The 25,947-nt window shown below is 40.9% G+C and overlaps 1 protein-coding gene across 2 annotated transcripts; it reads right to left on the reverse strand.

Annotated features, from left to right (window-relative positions):
- Positions 1-8,666: 8,666 nt before the first annotated feature.
- MRPS33 (mitochondrial ribosomal protein S33) lies at positions 8,667-14,101 on the reverse strand. Of its 2 annotated transcripts, XM_026083939.1 has the most exons (4): positions 14,003-14,100; positions 13,400-13,441; positions 10,809-11,064; positions 8,667-9,073 (listed from the first exon to the last, which is right to left on the reverse strand). In XM_026083939.1, the coding sequence occupies exons 3-4, from the start codon at positions 11,021-11,023 to the stop codon at positions 8,968-8,970; spliced, it is 321 nt and encodes a 106-aa protein (XP_025939724.1). In that variant the 5' UTR covers positions 11,024-11,064; positions 13,400-13,441; positions 14,003-14,100; the 3' UTR covers positions 8,667-8,967. The 2 variants fall into 2 exon arrangements, with proteins under 2 accessions (XP_025939724.1, XP_025939725.1); XM_026083940.1 differs by lacking the exon at positions 13,400-13,441 and having other exon boundaries at positions 14,003-14,101.
- Between the last annotated feature and the right edge of the window lie 11,846 nt (positions 14,102-25,947).

Raw genomic sequence — 25,947 nt, forward strand, 5'->3', positions numbered from 1 at the left:
AAGTTGCTGAACTTTTTCCTGAAATCTGTCCTTGCCCATCCAACTTCTGTGCTCCAGATTTAAAGAGGCAGTACACATATCATTAGAGACTTCCTGGGAAACATTCACTTTCCTTAGTAGGCCCTAAATTTCAGAGGGTAAATATTAAGCAAGCTGGGGGAAGATCTGTGTCACATGAGCAGGTTCTTTCCTGTGCTGGGAAATCCATCTGTGATCCCCACAGGGTGGAGGGAGGAGACAGAAACCCAGGAGAGAAGGACATGCTTTGTGCGTGGGTACCTCACCATGAGATAAAATTTCCTCAGAATGTGGCAAGCCCATTACTAGAAAGTTTCAGCCAGCCAGACTGGTGTTGCTCTACAGTTTCTACTTGCCATACTCACCTTGTTGTTTGATGATTTTCCAGGGCAATACCCCACATTGCTGGAATTTTGACAGTTGTTCTTCAGAGATAGGTTGAATAGGATGTGTAATCTTTTTAAATAAATGCTTATATTGTAATATACACATATGTTTTGTGTATTTAAACATCAATGTCTTATGCTGACAAAGTCAGTATCGCAGTTAATAATCCATCCTTGACTTTTAGCCCTCACTGTCATCAAACCAACACAAGCCTTGCAGATATAGTCCCTCTGAAGCAAGCTGCCTGCCTGGCATGTGGGGTTAGGAGACTCTCTGAACCACATTGCTATATTCTCATCATTCCTGTGAGCATAGAGCTGACCAAAGGCAAATTTCTGGTGCAATGTTCAATGACCTTTCAAAGTCTTTTGATGCTATGGATTGCTTGAAGCTTGCAGTCATGCTAAGGGCCCTTGGACATGGTTATTCCTTTTTAATGTGATATGACTTCTCTCTCCAGAAGACACATTTGTTTTGGTAAATGAACACAATTTCTATTACTCCCCTCTGGGAGAGTTCTGCCTGGCTCCAGCTTATATCTTAGTTTTATCTTCTTTTTAAGTAGTTTGCATTCCTAGTCAATATCCTGCTATCTATCCTCAGAGGGCATTAATGTTTATTAATAAACTTGATTATACTATCAAAAAATTTGAGTTTGAGAATATGCAGAGATAGTTCACACCCCTGGCTGTATTGGTGTCAGGGCAATGGAGCACTCTTGGAAAACATCACAGTATATATGCAGAATGACTAGGTGGAAAAGCAGAAAAGTAAAGAGGCCACAGAATGGTACTTTCTAGCTGTCAGTAATAACTGTGAATTTCCCTAGCCTAATTATTGCTTTGCATTTTAGGCTGTTTGTTTAAAAAGTATTTGTAGAGTTTAGAACCTATGACCAACACTCACCTGCACATCAGTTGCACCAAAGCAGACATAGGACAGCCAGCCAAGAAATAACACTCACTGCCTCACACTGCCTGTATACCAGTAATCTCCCACCCACTCACACGGGAAATGTTGCCCGCCTAGGTGACATTCACACTGCCTCACTGACTGGCTGTTCTCTGATCTGAATGTGCCAATTTGAACAAGCCAGCTGAGCACGGCTCCAGGTTGGAGTCCACATTCATAATGCTCCCATGCCCACAAACTAAATGTAATGCTAAATAATAGCACCTCAAACAGGAGCCAGATCTTGTTTCCTTCATTAGAAAGCGAACATAGACTCTGACATCTCAGAGAGAAAGAAAATAATTTTAAAGTATATAATAATCTTGTCTGTAAACGAGCTAGCTCAATCCTGAATGCATACCCTCACACGTTCTGGATGATCTCTGTCACTGTCTACTGCTCCCTTGGAAATATTCTGAGCAGCCATTTGGTGCTGCTTGTCACACACAGCCTTGTTAGCATGCAATTATACTGGATCAGGCATGCTGCATTTGAAATTTTGAACCTTGTCTGCAATGGTTGCCAGCGGTAAATAAGAAAGCATCCCCCAGATCTCAATACAGCACCCTTCAGCTGTACCAATCCTGTTTACATGTGGACAAAGCTCTCTCCAAGCCATCTGCAGTTCTCTTGGCAGTGGACTCCACTACCTGCTTCCAGCATAGCCTAATATCATCACAGCAGGAGATATGTTTTTTGTTAATAACCAAATATGCGTTCCTCACCCGCCGTTACTACCTGCTCTCTTAAATTTGACCTAGCACACTATCAACAGCTCTGCTGAAGAAGTTTTGCCCTGGCTAAGGTCAGTGTGAAGCCGCTCTGCATAGAAGGGGCCGCACACAACTGTGCTGTGGACAAGCATGGACAACGCATATGGCAGAAGGGCCCAATCAACTCTGAATATCACCGGGGAAGCACCTACTGCATAGCAGGCCAGACAGGTCATCTAGAGAGATATTGTCTCATCAGTGTGGTCCTGAAGAGACTACTACTCAGTAAGAGGATTCAGTCTCTTTCCTCAGACCACACGTTCAAGGATAAATCACCATGACCAGTGGTAAGGTTCCCTGAGATCTGAACATGGCTTTGCTGAATTTCTTGATTTATATCATGTTGCTTATTTAGATTTTGAAGTTGTACCAGTGTTATGTAATTGCTTTTCAACCTTAAAGAAGCGAAGGATACATACATGTTCATAGGTTAACCTATACATATATATTCATTGCAGAACCTATGGTACTCATGGCAGAAAACAAAATATGGCCAAATCTCAGCTGCGTATTTAAACTCAGTACTATTCAATGGGCAATATACATAAAGCCTAAACATATGTTTAGGTGCTTTACTGAATCGGGTCCTTATCTACATCAGCCAAAGGTATGTACCTTGCTGTTTTTCAGAGGTAAGTCCCACTGATAACAGTCTGAGACACTGAATACTCGCACAGTTTCTAAAGTCAGACCATTTCTTTAGGTGCTTGAATCTGAAGTCAAATTTGAGACATCCACTTCTGAAAGTCTGGGCCTGAGTAACCCTATTCATTTTTATCCAGGCAAGACTGTAACGGAAACACAGAAATGCAAGGCATTTACCACTATGTCTTTGCAGTGAACATCATTGCATGTGGCAGTGCAATGTTTTTTAGACATTCTGGAGCTCAGGTGTTTTTTTGCTCCTAATACCATTAAAAGGCCTATTTACTAAAATGCCCCTGAGGCAAACATCAAACCAGCAGAAACAACAACTGAAGTGGGAGAGACTCTCTGAACTCCATGAAATATTTACAGACAGCTTTAGGAGCACTGGGACAAAGTAAAGTACTTTCAAATGCAGACAGAAAACATAATGGATATAAAAATCCCTTTTTAGCCCTTGGAGAGATTTGTTTTCACAGACCCTTATAAGCTAGATATGGAAAAAAAACCTATGCGGTCATCCAGTCTGCCCCCTCCTCTTCTAGGAGAGAAGTGGTCCCTGTGCTATGTTTTATAATGCTTCACTCAGTCTAGCTCTGACTAGCTCAGGCAATAGAAGCATAACTTGCTTCTTAGGAGTCTTCTCAAGTTTTCTAAATATTTCACTTTGTGGAGTTTTCCCTAGTTTTCCACCCAGAACAATTTAACGTGGTATTTATACAGATACTTCTGTGTCATGATCGTTATCTTGTTGATTTCAATTTTATCCCCTTAGACAACCCTAAATAATTCCTCACCCAGAATGGTGGTTATGGCCCTCCAGTTTCTCACTACAGTCGTGCTCCTCACTGTTTAGACACATTATAGCTATGCTCTGCTCTTATTGAGCCTTCTCAAACAAATTCTTTTGGGGATTTTCACGTCTACGCTTTTCTACGCATACTCAAGATATATTACTATTACACTTGAGGGAAAGGACAAGGAAATGTGTAGGAGAGAAAAGGATTAAAATGTCTTCATGCTACCCCAGCTGTGTGGGCACAGAAAGATCTGTTCTCAAGATCTGGCCCCCACAGATCGTTTAATTCTTACCTCCAGGATTTATGATCAGGCTATTGTTTTCATTTCTACTTCCTCTTAGATTCCTAATAAATCCCTCCTCCCTCCCCCCTTTTTTTTATTAGAACCCTTGAGTTTTCCATTGTTGTTTGGATATTTAGTGGAAGTTGTTTCAAGAAATGAAACTGCCTCTATAAGAGGTTAAACAGGAAGAATTTCTGCTCTCAAACATGTCTCAATATCAAGATCACACATTGAGAGTCTCCTGGAAGGTTTTTGTTTCCAGGATCCACTCCCAAGAGATTGTACAAGAAGTGTCCCAACTGAATAGTCACAGAGAGGAGCAGAGTTTAAAGAAATTAATGATATCCCTATAGCACTTGTTTTCTTTGCATATTATTCTTGGTGCTTTAAAAGAAAGAAAAAATACAAAACACAGCCTTTCCCTCATCAAAGCAGCCTTTCAGATTCATGAAGCTTTTCCAAAACATATAGACTTTGTTGACTGTTGTTTTTTAGAAAGATGCTAAAATGGCCTTCAAGCTCAGTCACAGAGGATTGCATACATAAAATCTCAATAATATTTACAGTTAGAAATATTTGCTAATCCATTTCTTTTTTCGTTTCCGCTCAAATCCAGGTATGTTTAGCATGCGAGGTCTCTAACATCTAAAACAGAACAGTGAATACAATAACTTACCACAGCTTATTTCAGATGTTAACAATATCATCAACTGCTGCATGAAAGAAGCTCTCTGAAATAAAGCTCCGAAATACACAGTGCCACAAGTCCTACAAGTCCTACTATAGCCAAACTAAGCTGCTCTTTACACAAGGTTCTCCTGAGGTAAATTCCCATCCTAAAAGCAGCTTACCCTCATGACACTACTCATAAGTGATCATTATTGTAATTTTACTCTTGAGAAAGCACAAGCAAGTAAGATAAAGTATTTGTCTAAAATCATAGAGCAACTCACTAACAGTCAGGTGCATTTAACAGACCTCTGTAAACTCAGTGCATTGTTCTAATAAGCAAAATAGAATAAACTTTCTCCATATTAAGAGAAACTTTTTTCAAGTTAATACTCTCCTCAGTACAGCACACGTATCTATATTTTCATACACTGGTGTATTTACCAGAAAGCAACACTGCTAATTCTTTTCTTCTCCCATTACATGAATTCATTACAAGAATTTCTGCCAGTCAGCAGGACTCTCAGTAATAAGAGGTCCTAGCAATAGCCTCACTCCTTATAGAATACATAGCAACTGGATCAGCCTGTTTACAAAATAAGTTGTGTTTATCAAGGTAGCAGTCAGCAGCTACAATTACATTATATCAGAAGACAATTAAAAATGGACATAATTAGAGGACTATAAAATATGGAAGAAGAAAGCCAACTGTTATGGTCAAAAACGCCTTCAGCATCTTCCTGCATAATACAGACATAAGTACACTTCAGAAGGATTTGGAGACCTTATTTCCTAATGCCAATACCCACCTAAACTCAGGACTGCTGTTTCCATCCAAATATAACACTGCTGGAGATCTAGACTGGCACACAGGAACACTGTATAATGAATGCTTCTCTGCTATATTTCAACAGATTTCAAAGTCCATCTCCTTTCTCTGCTGTTGCTCCCCTTTAAAAGAGGGCAGCACTGGCATTTTTCACCACCAGCTAAATTACATTAACATGTTCAGGATTAAGAAGTTAGGATCTTTACTCTTCATCAGGAATTGAAGCATCTGTCTAAACATATTCCAAGGACAGTTAGCTTGTACCTCAGAGAAAGAATGAATTTTATAACAGAGCACAGCTGCAGAGTTTAAATGGTGAGAAAAATTATTGTAAGGGGAAAGCCAAAAAAAAAAAAACTAATTAAACCTGATTATTTGTACATAAAATAGACATAGGCTGATAGCTGTAAAAAGTGTAAGTACTCCCATCCTTATTCCTCAAAATATGGCTGAAACTCTCCTTCCTCTCCTAAATACACACTGAGTTAATACCTGGCATGATGTTTCAGGACTGAATTCCAATTCATGTCAGCCCTGTGATTCACAAAAAATAGTCTCCTTCAGGCCAGTATCTATTATCTTCTTAAAAGACAGAGCATAGGATAGTGGATTGTTACAGAGAGGGAAAGAAGCTAGGTAGAAAAGTGCCCATTTTCCTCTCTACCTCAGTTATGGAGTGGAGAAAAGCTGTATTTTCTAGAACAAAATAGTTACACTAAGCACTTGCAGCAAACAATAGGTTATTCTAACACTAGAATAAACTCAAAAAGTGGCTGCATCTTCGAGGGTGAAATCAAGGGAGGGGGAAAAGCCATTTTTGAACAGATGTAATTCTATAGAGTGAGTACTACAGAGAAAAGATCATGGAAAGTTAGGTGGGGGAATATTTCTTGTACTGGTACTGCTTTAATATAAGTTATCATTTTTCTTTAAAATTATGTCACCCCACCCACTTTGCTTTTGTAAATACTGTGGAGAAAAGATGAAAGTCAAAAATTTGCTATTCTTGTTTGTTTTACATCTGCTTACTTCCCAGGCACTTCCACCAACTTCTCTCGTCTTCCTCTCTATTTTTGGACATACTGCTGTAAGTATCTTCCCAAAGTATGTTCCCAGGGTGATGATTTGATTCTAGAGCAGGTTTGCTCTTTCAGGGTATAGACAAAAGGGATCATTATAGATGAAGCCAAACAAGCCTTTCACTTTCCTGTTGATGAGAGGAACTTTTCAAAATCCATAAATAGCCAGGTGTCTTGGAACAAATAAGGAAGAACAGATCCCTAAGCCTGTGTATCTAATATTACACTGCTGAGTCCATATCTGTGCCTAGCAAAGTAGCACACTTTTCAAGAAACAGAATACCTGTAGCATTCACTGCCTTCAGTAAGCTCTGTGGATGCTCAGTCCTTCTGCAGTAGGCTAAACATGGATTCAGAAGCATAACCACGGCCAGTTATACAGTATAAGTGTTTTATATATTGTTATACGTATAAACAGGTCTACCCACGTGCCAAAGTTTAAGCTCATACGTATTTACTGAAGCAGGACCGTAAGTCACTTTTTGATACATGCACACTTTCTCTCTCTTGCTTGTTTGTAATGTTAAGGCTTGAAGTGTTTCACAGCAACAGGAAAGATTCTTTTGATTTTTCCTCTTTAAATTGCAGTGAAAATGCTTTTATTGATCTTTGGTTTAATTTTAGAAGACATCAAGTTCTGGCTGACAAAGCCATTGTACTACAGGCACCAGCTGTCCAGGACAACTGCCGCAGTGATTCTACTGTAGAGTTTCAGAATTGGTCTTACTCTCCACCAAACAAAATTATAGAACAACTCTATTCACTCACAGCCACAGCGAGAAACAAAATGTCAGGCAGCAGCATCCTTCCTCTTTAGGCAATACTCTCTCCTACCTGGGACCCTGCCTCATGCCACTCTCTCCTTCCTGAACAAGAATCAAAGGCAACTGGGCTTTCCATCAACTGCACCCTGTGTCCCAGGAACCCCATCACATGCTCTATACACTTCATAATACATCATGCCTACAACATTAAATCACCACAGGCACATTACAGTGGTGTTGAGCAAAAGTATAAAGTTTCTAAAAGCATTTTAAATTCGAATGAGAAATTTACCATTACAGGACAGAGCAGTTGTATATTTTACTAAATCCTACAGCATTTTGTTGTTTGTGGTAAGAACTCGGGCACTCCCCACAACACCAATGCTGCAGATCCTCTAAATCCATCTCTCTTAGAGCTTAGAAAACCAGGTATCAATAATCACTCAGTAAAGGGTACTGAGCAGGAACTACACAGCTCACCAAAAACACCATTAACACAGAACCTCTTGAGTTAATAATCTTGGTGAAATAAAGTTGTTGAGCTGTTATGAATTTATGTAGAAACATTGATTTCAATGATCATAGAGAACCCTTCAAATAACACATCTGAACAAGCTTGGGCTAGAAATATCAGTAGAATTTTAGTATTGGTACCTATTTCAGGATGCCTCTGTATGTGACATCAAGCACACCCCAAAGCTAACTGTGCAAACACTTTCTGCTCCAGCCACTCTGCATTTTGAATAGCTCCCCTTTACCACCACAAGGCTCTTCTTCTAAGTTTACAGGGTCTGGAAATTAAGAGATGCACAGTTTCAGAGCACATACAATCAAGGTGCACACATGGCCAGGCAGAGCAGCACAGTTACATTCTGTGCTTTCTGTTCCCTGACAGGGACTGACAAGTACAAATGATAGATTTATGTAATCATTAATCCTAGTGACACTGGAGGAGCCTAGCTATAAAATCAAATACTGAATACCAGGAATAGACAGTTCATCACCTTATGAAGTACTTCATACACATCCTCCAGGCAATGAAATTACATTTAAAATCCTTTTATTACAGTATACTTAAATATTGTATTTTAATTAGCAGGGGTTCCCAAACTGGAAAACAGTTTGAGCCTGTATTTCAGCCTCTTCTGTTGCAATATATAATTATTCAGGGTACAATAAGAGTGCTCAGGACAGGAAATGGATCGGAAAGTGTTGTCCAGTGCAAAAGCACAACAACTGATTCTAACAGCAACTTAAAAAAAAAATTATGAACGCTAAGGCTATCTGGAGTGAAACGCAGTACAAACAGGCAAGAAGACAAGCAGCAGCAGCAGGAGAAAACCTTTTTTTTGTGGCCACACACACAAAGCAGTATTGATACTAATGCAATAAAGTAAAACAGAAAATGAAAAAGAAACCCAATTTTGGCAAAAATGAAGATCAAGAAAAAATGAGATGGAGCAGCAGATGTATGCAATAAAAAAACTGAGCACTTTTATTTTTTGCTATTGTTGTTATTACTTAGGTAAGAGCGGGCTCTCATGACAAATCAACATGCTGCAATATACAGAACTATAGAAACTCACAAAACAATAAAACCACACGGATCCAAGTGCACTGCCAAGGTAGACTCCATCATTTTACAGCGTGTTTCTCCAGCTCCCACATGCAGCTCACATGCCAAGCCCTCTCCAGCTGGGAACAGAAAGCCTGAGTTACAGCTGTTCCCCAGTACCTCCAGAGCAGTTCATTACATTGTCAAAGTAACATTATTTCTTCTTGAGAGCTCTCTTTCCTTCACCCTTTTTTGGTCTTTCCTTCCCACGGAGCTTTTTCAACCGTCTCATCTCCTCTTTAAAGTCTTGATGCTCATCTCTAGATGGATAAGGAAGGGGGGGGGGAAAAGTTTACTTCTTGGCTTATCCAGATGTGAAAGGTTCTTTGAACTGTACAACAATGAAAAAAAAAAACCTCAACCTTTTTGTAACAGTAAAGCCCATATTGAACCTCACAGTAGTGTATTCAGTGTTACTGCTAACAGTAATTGTGGACAGAATAATTTGCTCAGTACTTTCAGAACTAACAAGGTTGCTCTTTTCAGCAATAAATGGCATGTGTGTGTATATATATATTTCTTACATTGTATTTATCAATACATTGTGTTTAAATGAGCAGGAAAATACAAAAATCAGCAAGAGAAAAGAATGAGAATTTCCCCCTTCTCATCTCGCTCAGCAGTCTAGCAATAGCGCATTGTGTTTCTGAGCTAGGTACTAAGTTCAGGTCATTAACTTCTGAGAAGAGAGGGGCATGCTGAGCTGTAATTACAGTACATGACACTGCTCTCAGTGACTTCAGGAATGAAGTATGAAGAAGGTATCGTCTACTCATAAAATCTTAATAAAAGAATAAGATGGAGAGGAGGATGAAGGGGCTGGAGGAGATGAATCCTCAATGATGTTCAAATAAACTCTATTCATAATCTCTGACCCCACACTTTTCAGTGCAAAGTTATTTTTAGAAGGTCACAGAACTGCATCCTAAAATGGCCTAAGATTGCTGCACTGCTATTTTTAAACACAGCTTTTCTAAAAAAGAAACAAAAAGCTTACAAGTTATCATCAGACCTTTTTAGCCTACTGCCTGTCATTACATATTTCTGAACAGCAAACCTGATCCACTACAAGCTCTTTGTACACAGAGCAGCTAGAAAAGGAACTTGAGGAGATTAGGGAGGGAAGAAGGGAGAAGAACATTATCAAGTAGTTGAGACTTTTTGTGCCAATAGGCAGCTGTTCTAGAAAGTATTTGCATGCCCACCTAAACCAAGAGCATCCCGGATGCAATCCTGGATGGTCATCATGTGGTATTAGCAACAGAAACTAATCTGTTTCGACTTTACAGGGTTACCAGCCTTGCTTTTAAGGGATTTCTTCAGTGCTACTTGACTGAAGTCAAAGGATTCCATTTGACACCTGCTAATGATCTTTAATAGTGTAGCTTTTCCTGCTTGAGACTGTGCAAATTCATTTAAAAATTAGCCCTGTTAATTTCAGCATCATCCGAACCAGTTGTCTGTTTATACCTCATTTGAATTTAGTTTATTTTAAAGGCTTAAATAACCTCCAGCCTAACGCACAGACTTTCCTTCTCTTCCAAATTTCAGTATTAGTTGTTGAATGATTCATATATAGGGTCAAATTGTCTTAGTGCAATTTCTTTGTTAAGGTAATGTTACCTTTTTGTAGCACATTGATTTGGCATCTTCAAAACTACAGGCCCCCTTCTTCTTAATGAAAAAGCTCTCTTCCCTTCTCCATAATGCTGGAATAAGAACTACTTCTCAGGTAACTGGCTGCCCACAATTACACCTACAGTCTCTCTCACATAAAGTTCTATTCATTCAAATGGGAAAAATTACTTAGCAGTCACGTATTTTGGTTTTCTTGCCCTCAATGCAATAATCAGTTGTATATTTCCATATACACTATTATGAATTGAACCTTTTCCAATGGTTCCTCTTCTCCTTATGGAAAAAACTGTAACAAAACTCAGATCCACCCCTTCCCCCACTCCAGTCCTGCTCCCATCCCACGAACACCGTAATCACCTGTAAAGACCAAAGTAGCGGAGTTTCTTCATGAGGGCATAGTAGGTGTTGTGAGGAGGATACCAGCTGTAGACCTCCTTCCGTTTGGCCAAAGGCTGCTCACTGAATAACTTCACTACTTTCATAGATTTTGTGTCAGTTGGCCTGGCCACTTCTCCAAATATCCGAGCACTCAGACGGGCCATTCGTAGGGCGTAACTGGAAACGCTGGACATTTCCCAAGAAAGAGTGGGCACACACAGATATACCCACCTTCCTACAAAAGGAAAAAAACGCCACAACTCTTTAAGACAAATGAGTATTCCAAACAATCCCAGACTTAAGGCAACCAAAACAATTCATGGTGCACTGATCACATGTTTGAAGTCATACACTCCTTGCATGAAATTGGTCTAATTCTTCATACATAACCCTGCATATAAGGAATATGTTTACACTAACTTAGGTACAATTAGAAGTTTAACTAGGACAGCACAGAAAGCAATATGAACTAGAAAAAACCTACACTGAACAGCATCTTACCATTGCTAGCTTATTAGTAGCTCCCACTTAGCCTGCTTAAAGCTAGCTTTACACTCCAGTCACAGAAATGATTGCGATGTGAACTTTGCCAAAAATGGGGCCTGCTGTGAAGCCCTCTGGCTTCTTTACATAATCTACAGAGGCATGAGACAGACACCACTTAACTATACTGAGGAAGCAACCTGGAAATTTTGCTCATGAAAATTTCTCACACCATTTAAAATATTTTATAAACGGAGCAGGCTTTGTTATACAGCTTCATTCATCTAGAAAAAATGGCCTATTAACTGTATAAAGAAATAAAATAAAAGCACATTCCTCCATAGGAATAACACAGATTTTCCAATCTCAAATGCCTTCCCTTGATCTTTTCCATCAAATTTTCTCTCAATTTGCTTTTCAGCCTCCTCTCAAATCTGCCCTTTTTAAGAGAGGAAGGAAATAATTTTCCCACACCATTTTCTTTTTTTTTTCTCCCCAAGAAAATCCCATGTCAGCAGCTTCTCATTTTCTTCCAGCAGTCTCCCCCTCTGAGGGCATAACCATTGTTACTAAGCCACCAGAGACAACGTTCACACTCTTACAGGTTTGTGGTGATGGGATTTCTTTCTGCTTTCCTACCTCTCTCCATTTTTCCTCCTCTTTGCATGTTTCCTTTGCTCTTTCTTTGCAGAATGGCATAAAAAAATGCTGGTGTCCACCAAGTATAAATGGTATTTTTATTAGTTTCATTCTACTTGTCTCAATAGGGAGACAGGTATGCAAGGAGAATACACAAATGAGGAAAAGGAAGAAAGCAAAATGTTTCTATTTGTCATCTCCTGCAGCAGGCTTTATTTCTGATGTTGGTTTTCAGCTCCCTGACAAAAATTGACAAGAGCAAAAAACACTGACAAGGATTAGACCTGCCCAGTTTTGCTGTTCTAGTTAGCTCCACTGGGGAAGCCAATGTAAGGAGCAAGGTAAAATCCTTTTCTGCAAAAGATTCCTGCACAGGAGAGTCAGTAGCTTGCATCTTAGGAATATAATGGACAAGAATAAGACCCACATGACCCTTTAAGTATTTTAAACATTATGTTATCTGTACTGTGCCTGTTCAAATAAGTCATGACCTAAGTCTCCAGAAACAATAAGTGGGGTTCTTTCACATGCACCACACTTATTTAAAATTTAAAATTCTTGTTTTAAGTACTGCTTAAATACTTAAATACAGCTGCTTTCAGAAACCCACAGCTGAGTAAAGATGAGCATGAAATATTAAAAAGCATGGAGCAGGGACAAACATAATCAGCAGGACAGGGCTGAGTCAATTTTAGTAAGATAACAGGAAGCCTCTAGTTTAATAACATGAATCTGAAGTATTCGTAACCTCACTCATGTACTTCTACCCACTGGAGGACCTTATGTACAACCATCTACTCTGATTTACTCTTATTAGCTCTGTTAGAAAAGCATTAGGGAAGAAGCAGAAAGAAAATCAAGTCCGAGAAAAATACAACTATTCTGGGTGAAAGAGAGTAACAGAAAGAGCAACAAAAGAAAAGGCAAGGTATTAGAGAACTCAAGTTAGGGCAACAGGCCCGGTGTGAGAAGACAGAAGCTCTTAAATGATTCCAGGGCAGCCTTTCAGCTGGAACACCTACTATAAGGGGGAAGGATAACTTAGCTTGCTAAGTTCATTTCAGAACAGACTGTCCAAATTCCTCCACTAAGAGATGAAGCAACAAATTTTCTCCATAACTCTTCAACACATCAGAGTCAACTCTGACACAAAGCTTGCCTAATCTTTTTCTGCTGTAGCCTTATAATAAAAATGCCTTTAGCTCCTAGATGATGAAACCAATGGTCTGGGGGACCAGCTTTCCACTTCGGAGTCCCTAAAGGAATCCCGTAAATAGCCCAATCCAAGGTTGAAGACCTCAGCTAATCCTTGCCAGTCTAAGAATACTTGAGAGATTAGAAGGGTGAAGGCTGGAAACTCCCAAGTGCCAGAGCTATTCAAAGCTTGTTTTATGACGACCTAAGACTCTGCAAGATGCTACTAGAGAAGTTTCATGCTGGGCACTTACAGCAGGGATATTATCAGAAGAATGTATCGGTAATCAGCACACCTAAAACAAAAGCAAAAACATCACTCAATGCTTCTTCACCTGCTCTCTACTCCTTATTGCTACTCAAAGCCTTGTTTTCTAGTCTTATGCTGTGTTTTTTTCTTTCAGACCCACTGGCTTCTCTCAGACCACTTCTTCCTCAGCATCAGGCCAGAGAACTATCCTCCTTTCCATTTTCAGAATTACAGTTGATTCTCCCGTGACCACAAAGGGAAAAGAAGTCTGGCCTAAGTCCACAGTCCCAGGAGAAGCGCAAGGGGGCCGAGGCGCACCCCAGCGTTGCCCTCCAACAGGCCCCGGCTCCTCCAACTTCACCGCCCCGCCGCAGGCCGCAACCGCAGGCTCGGGGCAGCCGCCGCCATCACCGGCGGCGCCCCCAGCTCGGCCTGGCGCCCCGCTCGGGGGACACGGAGGTCGCGGGTGGGCTGAACCCCGCGCGACCGGGGGCAGAGGCCGCCGCCTCCTCCCCCTCCGCGGGGAGCAGCACCACGCACGGTCGCGGGGCCGGGCCTGCCCCCCGCACCGCCCCCTGCGCAGCCTTGTCCCCGCCAGGCCGCTCACCCCCGGCGCGGCGCGGCGCGGCCGCCGGCACCCCCGGCTCCGCTCCGAGCTGCTCCGCGGCCCAACGGAACGGTCGCCGCGGCCGGCGCGGGCGAGGGAAGGGCGTCCGTTCCAGCGCACGCGCCCTCGCTGCGCCGCTGAGGCGTCGCGGCGAGTGACGCCGCGCGCGGCGAGGGTGGGGGCGGCGCGGCGCGGCGGGGAGCGTTGGGGACCGTTGCGCAGCGTCACGTTCCTTGGCGGTGCTGTATCCGGCAGGCGGCAGCCCTCACTGCTCAGGCAGACAGTGCTCACGGGAGCCCCCCCGGGTTGTGTCGCAATTAGGATGAGGAGATGGAGGCCGTAAGGTCTTGCTGGGAATTCAGCCCTCAGGAAATTTTTGTGGCTCTTTTCTGCCTCTGGTGGGCTGTCGTTCAGTTATACGCATGGTACTTGGTGGCTATCCTGGTTCCTGCTAAATTTCTGTGGGGCACACTTCTGTTCAAGGCTTGTGCCTCTCACAGCCCAGCCCTCTGATCTATATGCCCACCACTTGCCATCCGTCTTCATCCTCTCGCACTGAATGACTATTTTTTAGCAGCTTACAACCCCCTGGTTCCTGCCCATCTGTGTGTGGCCCTTCATTTCTTTGGTGTACATATATTCCTATTTTTTGGTACTGCGTAGCATTTTGTCCAGGTGGTCACAAGCAATACTGATCTCTTGCCATCGTGTCATAGTTGCTTAGTCTGCCTGCCTGCCTTCTGTGCTGCTGCTGGAAACAGCAATTAGCAGTGAGCCCAGCCATGGGTCACCATGGGATTTCACCAGAACCTCAGCTGATAGCAGTTCCCATTCGTAACTGGTTTTGACAGTCTGTCAGCTAGTTCTAAGTCCACTTAATATGTACTTTTCTGATGCTATATTATGCTAATTTTTAATTAGTGTCAGGAGGTACTAAATCAGACTCTGTGCAAACATCTGAGTAAATTACAATTATGTGATTACATTTATAAACCAAACGACTAATGTCATCAAAGAATGAAATTGAGTTCGTCTGACAAGATCTATTTTCCAAAAAAGCATACTGACTAGCATTATACATATTGTTATTCCTTGGTCCTTCCTTGATTTAATTTCTTGTCACCTTTCCATTACTTGCCTAGGGCTGATCAGCCTGATGACCTAGACACCCAGGTCATCTCACCTGCCCTTTTTAAACATTGGCATAATCTTCTATGATTTCCTTCATATTCCAAGATTTATTAAAAATTAACAACTTGCTCAAGATCGCCTTAGCCTGCTCTCTAAGGACTGTTACATGGAAGTTCCCTAGGCATTCTAATTTAAAAATGTTTATTCTAGTAGATGTTGTTTACCATCTTCCTTAGTTACTAAGGGACTGGAAAGTACTTCTTCATTACTAGGTAATAAAGTACCTCAACCTTAATCTTTTAAAATATGGACTAGAAAATGTTAACATTTCTGCCACTTCTGTACCATTTTCTCTATCTAGTAGTAGGATCTTTTCTGTTCTTAATATACTTACCCCCCCTGCCTTACAGTCCTTAGTCACACCAGTCACGCATTTTCTCTAGTCTTCATTTTTTGTAACATTTTCCCTATATTTTTGCCTTTGCACATTGTTCTACACTGTATTTTTAACTTTGAATTGTTTCTATTCACCTTGCTGCTGAGCCAAGATTGTCAAATCTTTAGCCAAAACAGTCCTTTTTGTTAATTATGGAATCATGGCTTTTGGACTATGTAGTGAGCTCATAAGAATTCTCAAATTTTATTTATATTTCTCTCTGTATTTTCGTGACAATTTTTCTCATCATCTCATCTTGAGGGAGATAGTCTTTCTGAAGCATCTCTGTGTATATGTGTTGGGACTGTCCTTTTTGGCTCATAATTATTGTAATCAGGTTGTGATTGCTAGTTGCTAAGCAACCACCATTTTCCTGTCCCATGATTAAATTGTTTAACATTATGAGTTCCAAAATACCTTTCCCATATGGACTGGAATAACTTCTGTCCCAGAAAATAAGTTTTAGAAATTGCAGTGAGACATGGCTGCTGGCTGTATTCTCATATAGCTCTTTTTGTACATTAGAGGAATGACTAGTCTGACTAGATGACTAGTAGCCATCTCCACTCCATTCCACCCCTCCTGAATTGGCTTAATCGAAATGAGTTACTGTCTCTTCATCTCTAAAACAATGTGTTTTAATGTGGAACATTACCGTCTCACATCTTCAAATTGCTTTATTTTTCTTAAAAGCATTATGGCAGAATATTTTAATTTTCCAATTTGGTGAATTGCCCTGACTGTTTCAGTAATGTTAATTAGATCTCATTTCTCCTCATCGGTGAAAATGTTCAGTTCTTCTTGCATGTTACCCAAACTCAGAGATTTGGCATGTAAACCATTGAAAAATGTCCCTTTGAGTATTGGCCTAAAACTGGACCTGATAGCATGGTCTTCATTCCATTTCTGTTTTCATGCAACGTTATCACCTTGGTATCTGATTATCTGAAATTACTCTGCTCTGTTTCAAAATGGATTAGGCTAATGTAAGAATTATGGCTGTTCATGAACAGGGCAGAGGTTAAACTGGCTTTCTTCTCATAGTTATCCATCGCAGCTCTGAATCACTAGGAAGCAGTCACCATGCAAAGATTTTCTCTTCAGAGATCACATGTTGTTGCCTCCGTCCTGCAAGCACAAATATACATAAATGTGCATGTGACAAGCTCCAACATGGCTTTTTTGCTCAGAAGTAAGTACACATATATGTACAGGTCTGCATTAGTTCATTTCCTATGTCTTTTTTCCTTTCAAAACAGTTGTTCCTCCAAATATTATTAAATCTGAGGCCAGGAATGAAGTAAAAATATATGTTCACAACAGCATGTTTTTCATTATTACATCATTTTTATTACTGTGGTTTTGAGGAGGACATCATGCAAAGTCAGGATTAGCATGCTGGCACAAGACAGCGTACAAACACTCAGGAAGGCGTATCAAGGTCACAACAATCAACAAAGCCACAACTCAACAGGTCTGCAAATTTGCAGGTGTCGAGCAAGGTCTGTTTTACAAACCATAAAGCCATAAATGGTCTTGGGCACCTCATCTGAGGGCTGCGTGTCCCTTCCCAGATTCTGCCAGGGAGTTTAAGTTCTGTGAGGCCCTGGGTTTCCCTGTGGAGGATGTTGTCTGGGACACACTCCCTGACATGTGAGAACAGGTTAGGCAGGCCAGTCCCCATTCTGGCACGCTAGCAGTGCTGTAACCTGCATCCCCGTGAATAATTACCATCAGTGGTATACAGGTGGCTGCCTTCCTATTTCAGCTGCTGGTGATTAACATTCAGGTTGATGACTGAACTGGAGTCCAATCTCTTTATTATCATGCGTCCAGACACAGAGGGTGTTTCTTTGCTTAAATTTCTTAGTTATCACTGTAGGAGGAGATAGGAGAGGGGAAGACATGGATTATATGTTCCACTCATTCATCCCTGTCTACCTTCACACTAGTGCAGAATAATGGAATGGTTATTGAGATAGGGTACACAAAAGTTCGACTTCCAGTTCCTGAAGCTGGTGGTATATAGAGTGCTATGCACAGTCACCTGTCTAATCAGACCTTTGCAATGTTATTTACGTAGAACTGTAGGTATGTATTTGTGGAGTCTTTTGGACAAATAAAGTGAATGTCCTTGCTCTGAGCTTTTCACAGTCCAAATTAGACTTGACATGCTAAGGGGTGATAATAACAGGGAATGGAAGGAAGCAGCAGAGGCTGACAATAGGAAAAGGATTTGTGATAAGCTGAATTTTATATACGTGTTGTTAGAGCCTCCTGAGTTTTTTGTTCTAAATAGAGTGAAGTGTTTGGACTTGTCAGCAATTATTTAGAAGATCGGTGGCAGACAAGCGAGCAAAAGAAATGAAATCTTGGAAAAGAGTTAAAAGAGAGTGAGTTGACATGGGACTCAGAAACAAAGCAGGCACTCTGTGCATGGGGACTGTTGAGATGGAAAGAGATCGAGGGAGCAAAGAAGCATGCAAGGAGCACATGCAGAGAAGCAAAGTAGAGGAAGAGACCTTATGATAAAGGACAGGGAAACCTCTTTACAAATAGTTAGCAATAACTTGTAATGATCTGGAGTTACCAGGTTAGTTCCTGTTGTGTGTATATTTCAGTTATAACAGTGTTAAAGATCCTAAAGGCAGGATTTTGACAAAATAAAACACTTGAGCCAGTAGGAAGTTGTCCTGAGAAGGCAAAGGTATATCCAGAATGAAAAATAAGATCAGTTTGCTTATTGACACCTGCCTATCAACACTTTCAAGAAAGAAGAGTCTGATCTTTTTTTTTGGTTCTTGGAAAATGAGACATTTGAATAGTTCCTATATTAGACAGTAATCAACCTCAGTCCTAACTCGTAGAACTTAGGACATTAGAACAGGCATCTCATGCTGTAAGACAATCCCTAACATTTTCTTGTTAAAAATATTGATATTAGGGAACAAAATAGTCTTCATCTGAGTCGAGTAGAAGGACCCTTTGTGCATTTGGTAAAACTGCATTGGCTGTTTTCTTGTATGTGTTTAAAATATGTTTCTTACTCATTTTTAGGTGATTGTGATTAATCTGTGAACTTCAATTGTGTTTTGTTACACAGCAATTCATGCTGAGCCATGCAGATGTCTAGCAGTGCAAATCCCTCTGGAGAGAATGTGTTGTATTAAGAGGCTGACAGACTTTGGGTGGGCATTTGAAGGATATTCTGACTTTAAAATAACTCATCAAACCGGTGCCTCAGAGTGAAATCCACAAAGATGCAGCTATTAAATACTGCTGCTCCAGCTATCTAACACTGGAAACTCTTGGGAGGGAGATGCAGCATAAAAGAAAAATAGAAATTATTTTTTAAAGCCAGTTTGCATCTGGAACTCATTGCTTTCCCAGACAGCAGGGCAGTTGAGGCAGCATTCTTGCCTCCTGGGGAAAGAGAGCAAGTGTTCTTCCTCTCTCTCTCTCTCCCTCTCTCTCCCCCTCTCTCCCCCTCCCGATGCCCTCTGACTGATGCTTGAAATGGTATTGACAGTTCTCCAGAGGAACCGTAGCATGACCATTTTTAATGGAAGATGAGCTGTTCAGCATAGCAGGGGGTGTATGAGGCTGAACAGGCAAGCGAGGGGGGGTGCAGTAAATCTCCACTCATCTACGTGTTTGTCATTTAGACTGACTGATCTGTAGTTCAACAGTATGTCAGAATAAACTATCAGTGATAGATCTGAAATATTTAAGGCTGAAGAGAATGAGTATTTCTTTGTGGTTAGATCAAGGGACTGGGAATGAGGATTGCTGAATCCTGTTCTATTTGTAGCTCTGTTACTATCTCACTGGATGACCTTAAGTAAGTTAATTAACCTATCTGCCATTTTACTTCTCTGTAAACTGGGGATAATAATGTCTCCTTCAGAAACGGACTGTGAGGAATAATTGATCAGTAGAAAATGCTTCAGCTTCCCCTAGTGAAAAACATACTACACAAAGTATTATTGCTACTTTACCAACAATATGCATCATATGCAGTAAAACTTTTAACAGCAACAGTAACAAAGGCACATCATGTTGGCTGGAACAAAGAATTGCAGAGGGAAGGAAAAAAAATGATGAAATCAACTGAAAAAGAGAAGAAATAATGGAGACATCTGGCTCACTGCTGATAAAAGTTCTTGTAGTTTCTCCCCCATCCTCCCTTGCAGAACCCATCTGAAAGGACATCCATCAAGGTTTTCAAACTAGAGAAAAACAGCTGTCCATCTCTAACTCTGTTTAACCAAGTGTAAGAAAAGGGAGTGAGTAAAAATGTTCTAGCAATAAAATTCTCAGGAAGGTAACCATCTCTTAAACAGAAAATGCAAGGAGATTAGGCAGTTTGTCTGAGTATCTGTTTATGGATTCTGAGGTGGCCTGCTCTTAGCAAGATGCTGTCTTGAATCTAGATCTCTTAGGCTTGCAGGCTGCGGGCTCCCCTGTTGACCTCTCTGGTGCATTCCAATGCATATGTTCTCTCACTGTTCTCTTGTTTTAGGTCTCTTCCTGTCTTAGAGTATCCAGATCAATGCTGACCACAGGATACATCATTAGCTCTTCAGGAGCACTCTGAATACTGACTCCTTGACTACCTGATTTGCAAGTCGGCAGGTTTCCCAAGATCTGGCTGGATTCCCAGGGACCCAGTCCTCTCAGTAGCACTCCTTGTAGTCCTAAGCATCACTGACTGGCCTTTCCCCTTTCTGTAGTCTTTTGGAGACAGAGCTAGGGAAAAAGACAATTCCCTTGAGAACATTTGCTTTGAGTTTGGAGTTCTCCACTCCAGTCCTGGGGGATGACATGAAGCTACCATTCACTATGCAGGGCCATGCAATGGATGTAAGGCCCAGAATACAATCTTGCACAGCACTCTAAACCAGCATTGCTCTTTGCTTCAGAATTTGGCTGTCTAGAGAAACGTAATCAATCTCATGTGCATTTCTCAGCCTCAGTTTCCTCAACCTGTGGGAGCATTCTTTGGTGTGGTGGTTCTTTGGATTCAAGTTTGTTCTTCAAATTTTATGCCCATGAGTACTGAAATCCTTTTTTTTTTTTTTTGTCTTCCTTGGGAAATTTTATTCCTTAGTCCACTTCCCTGAAAACAAGCAAGAAAATTATCTTCTCCCAGGCCAATCTCTTTAACGTACCTATTGTGCAGAGTACAGTCATTAAGACTTAGCACTCTTCATTTTTTCTTGTTTGGTGGGTACATGCTAAAGGCCTTTCTAGCAAAAGAAATAAATGTAGGTCTTCCATGGGCAGCAGTTTTCACAGAAGCAGCCATAATGACTATGTTGTACTTGACTGAATGCTCCAAATAATTGTCAAAGGTACATTGAACTCTTCATTTTCCCCTGCTCTATAAAGTAGTCGGCAGACTACTCTCTAGAGGCACTGACATCTTTCCTTGTCAGTTGCTTACCCTAAGTGGTTGAGGCTCGGTCCCACTTTATGAATGGCCCCATTATATTCAGTGCTAACACTGCATTCAAATCAAAGCTAAGTTTGCCGTTGTCTCTTAGAGATGTCCTCCTGCCTAGCTGTTATTACACTGGGCTTCCTGGAAGTGCAGGAAATCCTTTCAAATGTTCTTTTTTCCTCAGTTAAACTGATGAACTGAACTTCAAACCCAACTGCATTCTGCCTGGCTGCCGTGGCCCCAGTCTGCCCCACTAATGGGTCCTTCTGCTATGAACAGGATTTCTGGAAATGGCAGCAAGGGGCTGTGCACACAGATCCTGGCTTTCCACAGGTTCTTCACAATCGTAGCTGCTGCTGCTGGGATGCAAGTCAGTAGCAACTGCTCAGGTGCCGCGTTGGGTCTCCAACTGTAGACTGTCTTGAATACAGGACTGCAGAGGTCATTCTGGCTCTAAGCCAGGTATGTGGGAGGAGATGGAGATCTGTTTGTCAGTGACCAGACTAACTGTACTGGCTGGACACTCCAGACAGGCCTTTCCCTGAAATGCTTTGTGCCTACAAAGCTTGCATCTATTCACCACACTGTGAGTATCTAAACTGTTGCTGTAAAGCACTTGAAGGTGCCCAGCTTCTGAAAGGTGCTCTAGAACAGAGACATCAAGTTGTAGGTTTCTGTAAATGCTTCATTTTCTATGTCAGCTTTAGTGGTATGATATGTTGGATTGTAATTTTCAATGAAAAATAACAATGGCATGTGAGACTAACTGCTGTTGTGATCTCAAATCAGTGCTGACAGAAGAAGAAGAATCATTAAGGAGCTTCTCTCAACTTGTAGAAAACCAGCACTAGCAGCAATTCTGCTTAAATATATAGATTTTCTTTCCTCCTCTTTCCTTCATTCTTTGTTAAGACTAACAAACCAATGATGATTGCATGGAAACTAGGTCTCCTTGCTTAGGAATTCATCTTTTCCTGCTGCTTATTTCCCACCTGGAGCTATAATCCTCTCAGTGTGATCTAATCACTTCCTCAACAACCAGTTGTGATATCCCAGTGTTCAAATTTCAGGTGGGAAAATAAATTGCAGAAACAGATGAATTCTGAAGAACCAAAGCCTTTATTTTCATGCAAAATGTTGGTAATAAAGAATGAGAAGAGCTAAATGCAAAACTGTTGGAGATAGCAGCCGACATGTCTAAATATCAATCTAGATGTCAGCTGCTTTTATACTCACGTGCACACACACACACACATATTTATACTTTTTTATTCTTTTTTGATCTTAAGTGAATCTACTCAGCTAGGACTTCACAGCCAAATGAAATTCGTGAAGATTGCAGTCTTAATTCTGAGCCATGTTCCAAAGTGGAGGAATGTTTTTAGAGAATATGATTTTTCTAAGCAGGTACTATTTTTGGCTTTGCTTACTGTTTTCTTTCCAGTCCCTCCTGTGACGATTTTTCATGTTTTCTGTGAATTCTGATTTTTAACTAATCCTTGTTCTTCTTTTTTGACTAACAGAAGAAACAAATTGAATTGGCAGCTGGGAGTTGCATACCACATTGCAGATGCGATACATTCATTACCAAAAAAGCATGTTAGACTGTATCTCTGTTTTTGAGTGGATTAGTTCACAAAACACCTGTTGATATAACCTATGTCCAGAAGTCTCTTTGGGAATGAACAAAGTGTTCTGAAATCTGCCAGTAACTTAATGGAGGTTGTGCAGTGTGACCTGACATCTCAACCAAAATAACAGTACTACAGATACACCTTTGTATAAGTCTGCATATATGAACTAAATATTGATGCGCTACAGCAAAATATGAATTATTCAGGCCTTAATATATTGCCAATCTATGTATTAGATGTAGCTTTAAGAATAAAAGTCCCTTCTTAGAAAATATACTTATTATTGGCAGCCAAGATGTCTGAGATTTGCTTCTGAGTCAGTACTCTTTGGCCCTGATATCTCATCTCTACCATCCTGGATTCTTCTTGCTAGTTCTATAAAAATTGCAAGATTTATGAATTTTAATGAAAAAAATAGTATCTCCTGTTTTCCACTGAGCCCAATGATGATGATGTTGGAAAGCTATCTTTTTTTGTAGCTGGCTTTGAGCAGCTGCAAAACCTTCTTGCTATACAATTCTTTCATTCAAAGCAATGTCGCCTTCATCACTGCAGTAGGCAATGTTTTCTTCCTGCAACAGGATTTAGGGTAGGAGACTGAGCTTGCAATGTAGCCATAAGGTAAAGTTGGGGAAGCAGAGGTGCTTGCACAGTGTGGTTTGTTGTAAACAGTAGTCCTTCTAGCAAGGCATATGGGGAAAACAGTTCTGTGGGAGGGAGTTCATGCAGAAACCTTGTTCAGCTCAGAGGAGAAAAAGCTCTAGGATATGAGGACGTTGACTACCAAGTTGGCAAGACAATAAGCAGGAGGCATAAAAGATTTCTGCTATGACCACAGAGCACTCCCAGCTCCCCCAGAATGAAGCGGAATCTCTGCTTGCGAAACCAAGGGCCTAAGATGTATTTTCTACTATAGGGAGATGAATTCAGAAGAGCCCTGAGGGCTAAAGATGGCCTGTGTGCTTTGACTGAGTTGTCTTGTAGCTCAGCAGAACTCCTTTCAACAAAGACTTATACACATGCAATTTAGGCCTTTTCTTTTTCTTGAAGCTTTTCTTGTTGCACCTCTGACATTGGAAGAGCTTGAATATTTACACAGGAGTCAACAAGAGAGGGACAAGTCTGGCTTTTGGGAGCCTCTTCAGTGTTCACCTGTGAGCATGTGGCACATTTAGATCCTATCACCACCTGGTAGAAAAAGGTAAAACTCATGGCAACACCTTTAAAAGTGGAGTGATAGGTTCCAAATTACTGTGCAGTTTATCACAGTGCCCATGAATATTCAGTCTGAGTGTGGCTGGTACAGTGATAATGTCTTCAGTTGACTAAATTTAACTATCAGACCTTGCTTTCAGCAGCTTTTAGCTTTGTTAAATTTTAACTGTTTGGGCTGACATTTCCTAAGAATGGTTTCTGCTTTGGGATGAAGTTTTGGGGAAAGTTTAATTATTATTTACCTAGAAAAAGTTCATTCTTGCTTTGTCTGGGTTTAAAAATATTCTTGGAGATGTTGTGATGAGAAGCAGTAGTTATCAGTTAGCTGTGTCCGCAGAGTAGCCTTAGGTGGTCCACAGTGTTGTGGTTTTGACAGCTGACAGATAAATAATAAAGAGTAAGTTTTCACAGAAAGCTGCAATTTTAGTGGAAAGCCTCTAGTGAATTTTTGGGGGTTTTGTTTTTGGAAAAACAACCGTATACTGTGGTGCTTTTTACTCAGGTACTTCTTTTACCTGTCTGCTAGTCTCTGTGTGAGGCAATTCAGTGTTGGCCATTCCCTCAGGTTTATTGAAAAAGATGATGTAGGACTGTTCACCTGCATGTCTTCCTGCTTTCTGCCTGGCAATTCATTTTGTTTCCTTCCAAAACAATTCTGTTCTCTTGGTGCTACGCTCCATCCAGTTCCTGACCCCCTGATTAATTCTGTCTTAGTTCATCTATGCTTCTCCTTCTTCACAACTTCAAATCAGTAAATCAAGACACTAAGAAAGCAACAAAATAAAAATTGCCCATGAATTGCCATTCATTTGTGTCTTGTGTTTATGAGGTAAGATCCATGACCATATCCTTTTTTTTTACACAAACCCTGTTTCCATTCATGGTAGATGACCTTTGAAAGATAAAATAGTGCACTCCTGAGATGGCAGTTGTTTGGTGCAGAGTTTGGAAGCTGTTTACTGAGCCTAGCAGTGAAGTACAGACAGAAAAAAACAAGGTCACACATTAAGGCAGCTGAATGCCTTCTCAGAAAATTGGATTTTTTTCCCCCTTCTTTGCCAGAGCTGCTATTGTGAAGCTGGGTGGATCAAAAAATGACATTTTTCCCACCTGATGTCAGTGTGGTCCCCATTTCCTGTGTGTCCAGTTTCAGTCATCCATGGTCTAATTTGTAGAAATACTGAAAACTGCATCTAGACCAAGGTGCCTGGGAGCTGTCCTCTGAGGAACAAAAGCTCTCAGTGCTCAAAAAGTTCTGGTTATAAGCTTCCTAAATGGAGCACCCAAAATATCCTGACATGTTTAAAATATTGGTTTTTATCTTTGTTCCTCAGCAAGGAGCTGTGAAGATAAGTTCACTGATGTTTGTAAAAAAAAAACCCTCAAACACCACAACGAGAACACCACCATAGAAAAGCCCATGAGGAAATTAATCACTCTATATTCGACACAAGATCTGGATGCTCTGCAGTAAATAGTACATGCACCCCACATTGGATGGTAAGGATAGGAGAAAATTTGAATAGCGTTCATTAAGTGAGTGACATCCATCCTTCACATCGAAAAAGACAAGAGACCCATGGAAAAAAAAGATGTAATTAAAGATTGTATCATAATGTGTATGTATAAGGAAGGGGTGAATTAATGTTGCATGGGTGATCTTAAATCTGGCATTCACTAACTTGCTTAACTTTGCAATCCAAATGGGTTTTGTAGAGATACAGCAAAACAAAACCCCTTTGGGAGTTGGTGGAGGGACAGGGAGACATCTAGCTAGTGTGTGCAGCTGATACTTTCGTGTGCACAGCTAGACACTAGTGTGTGCATAGTTATCTGGCAAATCTGTGTGTGTGTGTGTGTGTGTGTGTGTGGCTAGCTAGTGTGTATGTGGCTGGTTGATGTTTCCTTCTGAAAATGCCCTTCTCTATTAAAGGCAGAAGGAGCATTAGCAAGTGGCTAAGATGCCCAGGTTTTATAGGAGGAACTTTTACATCGACTTCTTTGGTCCAGATCTTCCTTTATGGATCCTCTGCTTAGTTCTGAATTACTTGAGCACCCCAAAATCAGTTTGGCTTTCTTGGGCAAG

This window comes from Apteryx rowi, unplaced genomic scaffold (assembly GCF_003343035.1).
Source record: "Apteryx rowi isolate R43461 unplaced genomic scaffold, aptRow1 scaffold_62, whole genome shotgun sequence".
Lineage (NCBI taxonomy): Eukaryota > Metazoa > Chordata > Aves > Apterygiformes > Apterygidae > Apteryx > Apteryx rowi.

Coding starts and splice junctions, on each gene's coding strand:
- MRPS33 (XM_026083940.1), bottom strand. CDS start 11,023: ATGTCCAGCGTTTCCAGTTACGCCCTACGAATGGCCCGTCTGAGTGCT. Junction 9,074..10,808: donor CGCTACTTTGGTCTTTACAG/GTGATTACGGTG, acceptor TTATCCATCTAG/AGATGAGCATCAAGACTTTA.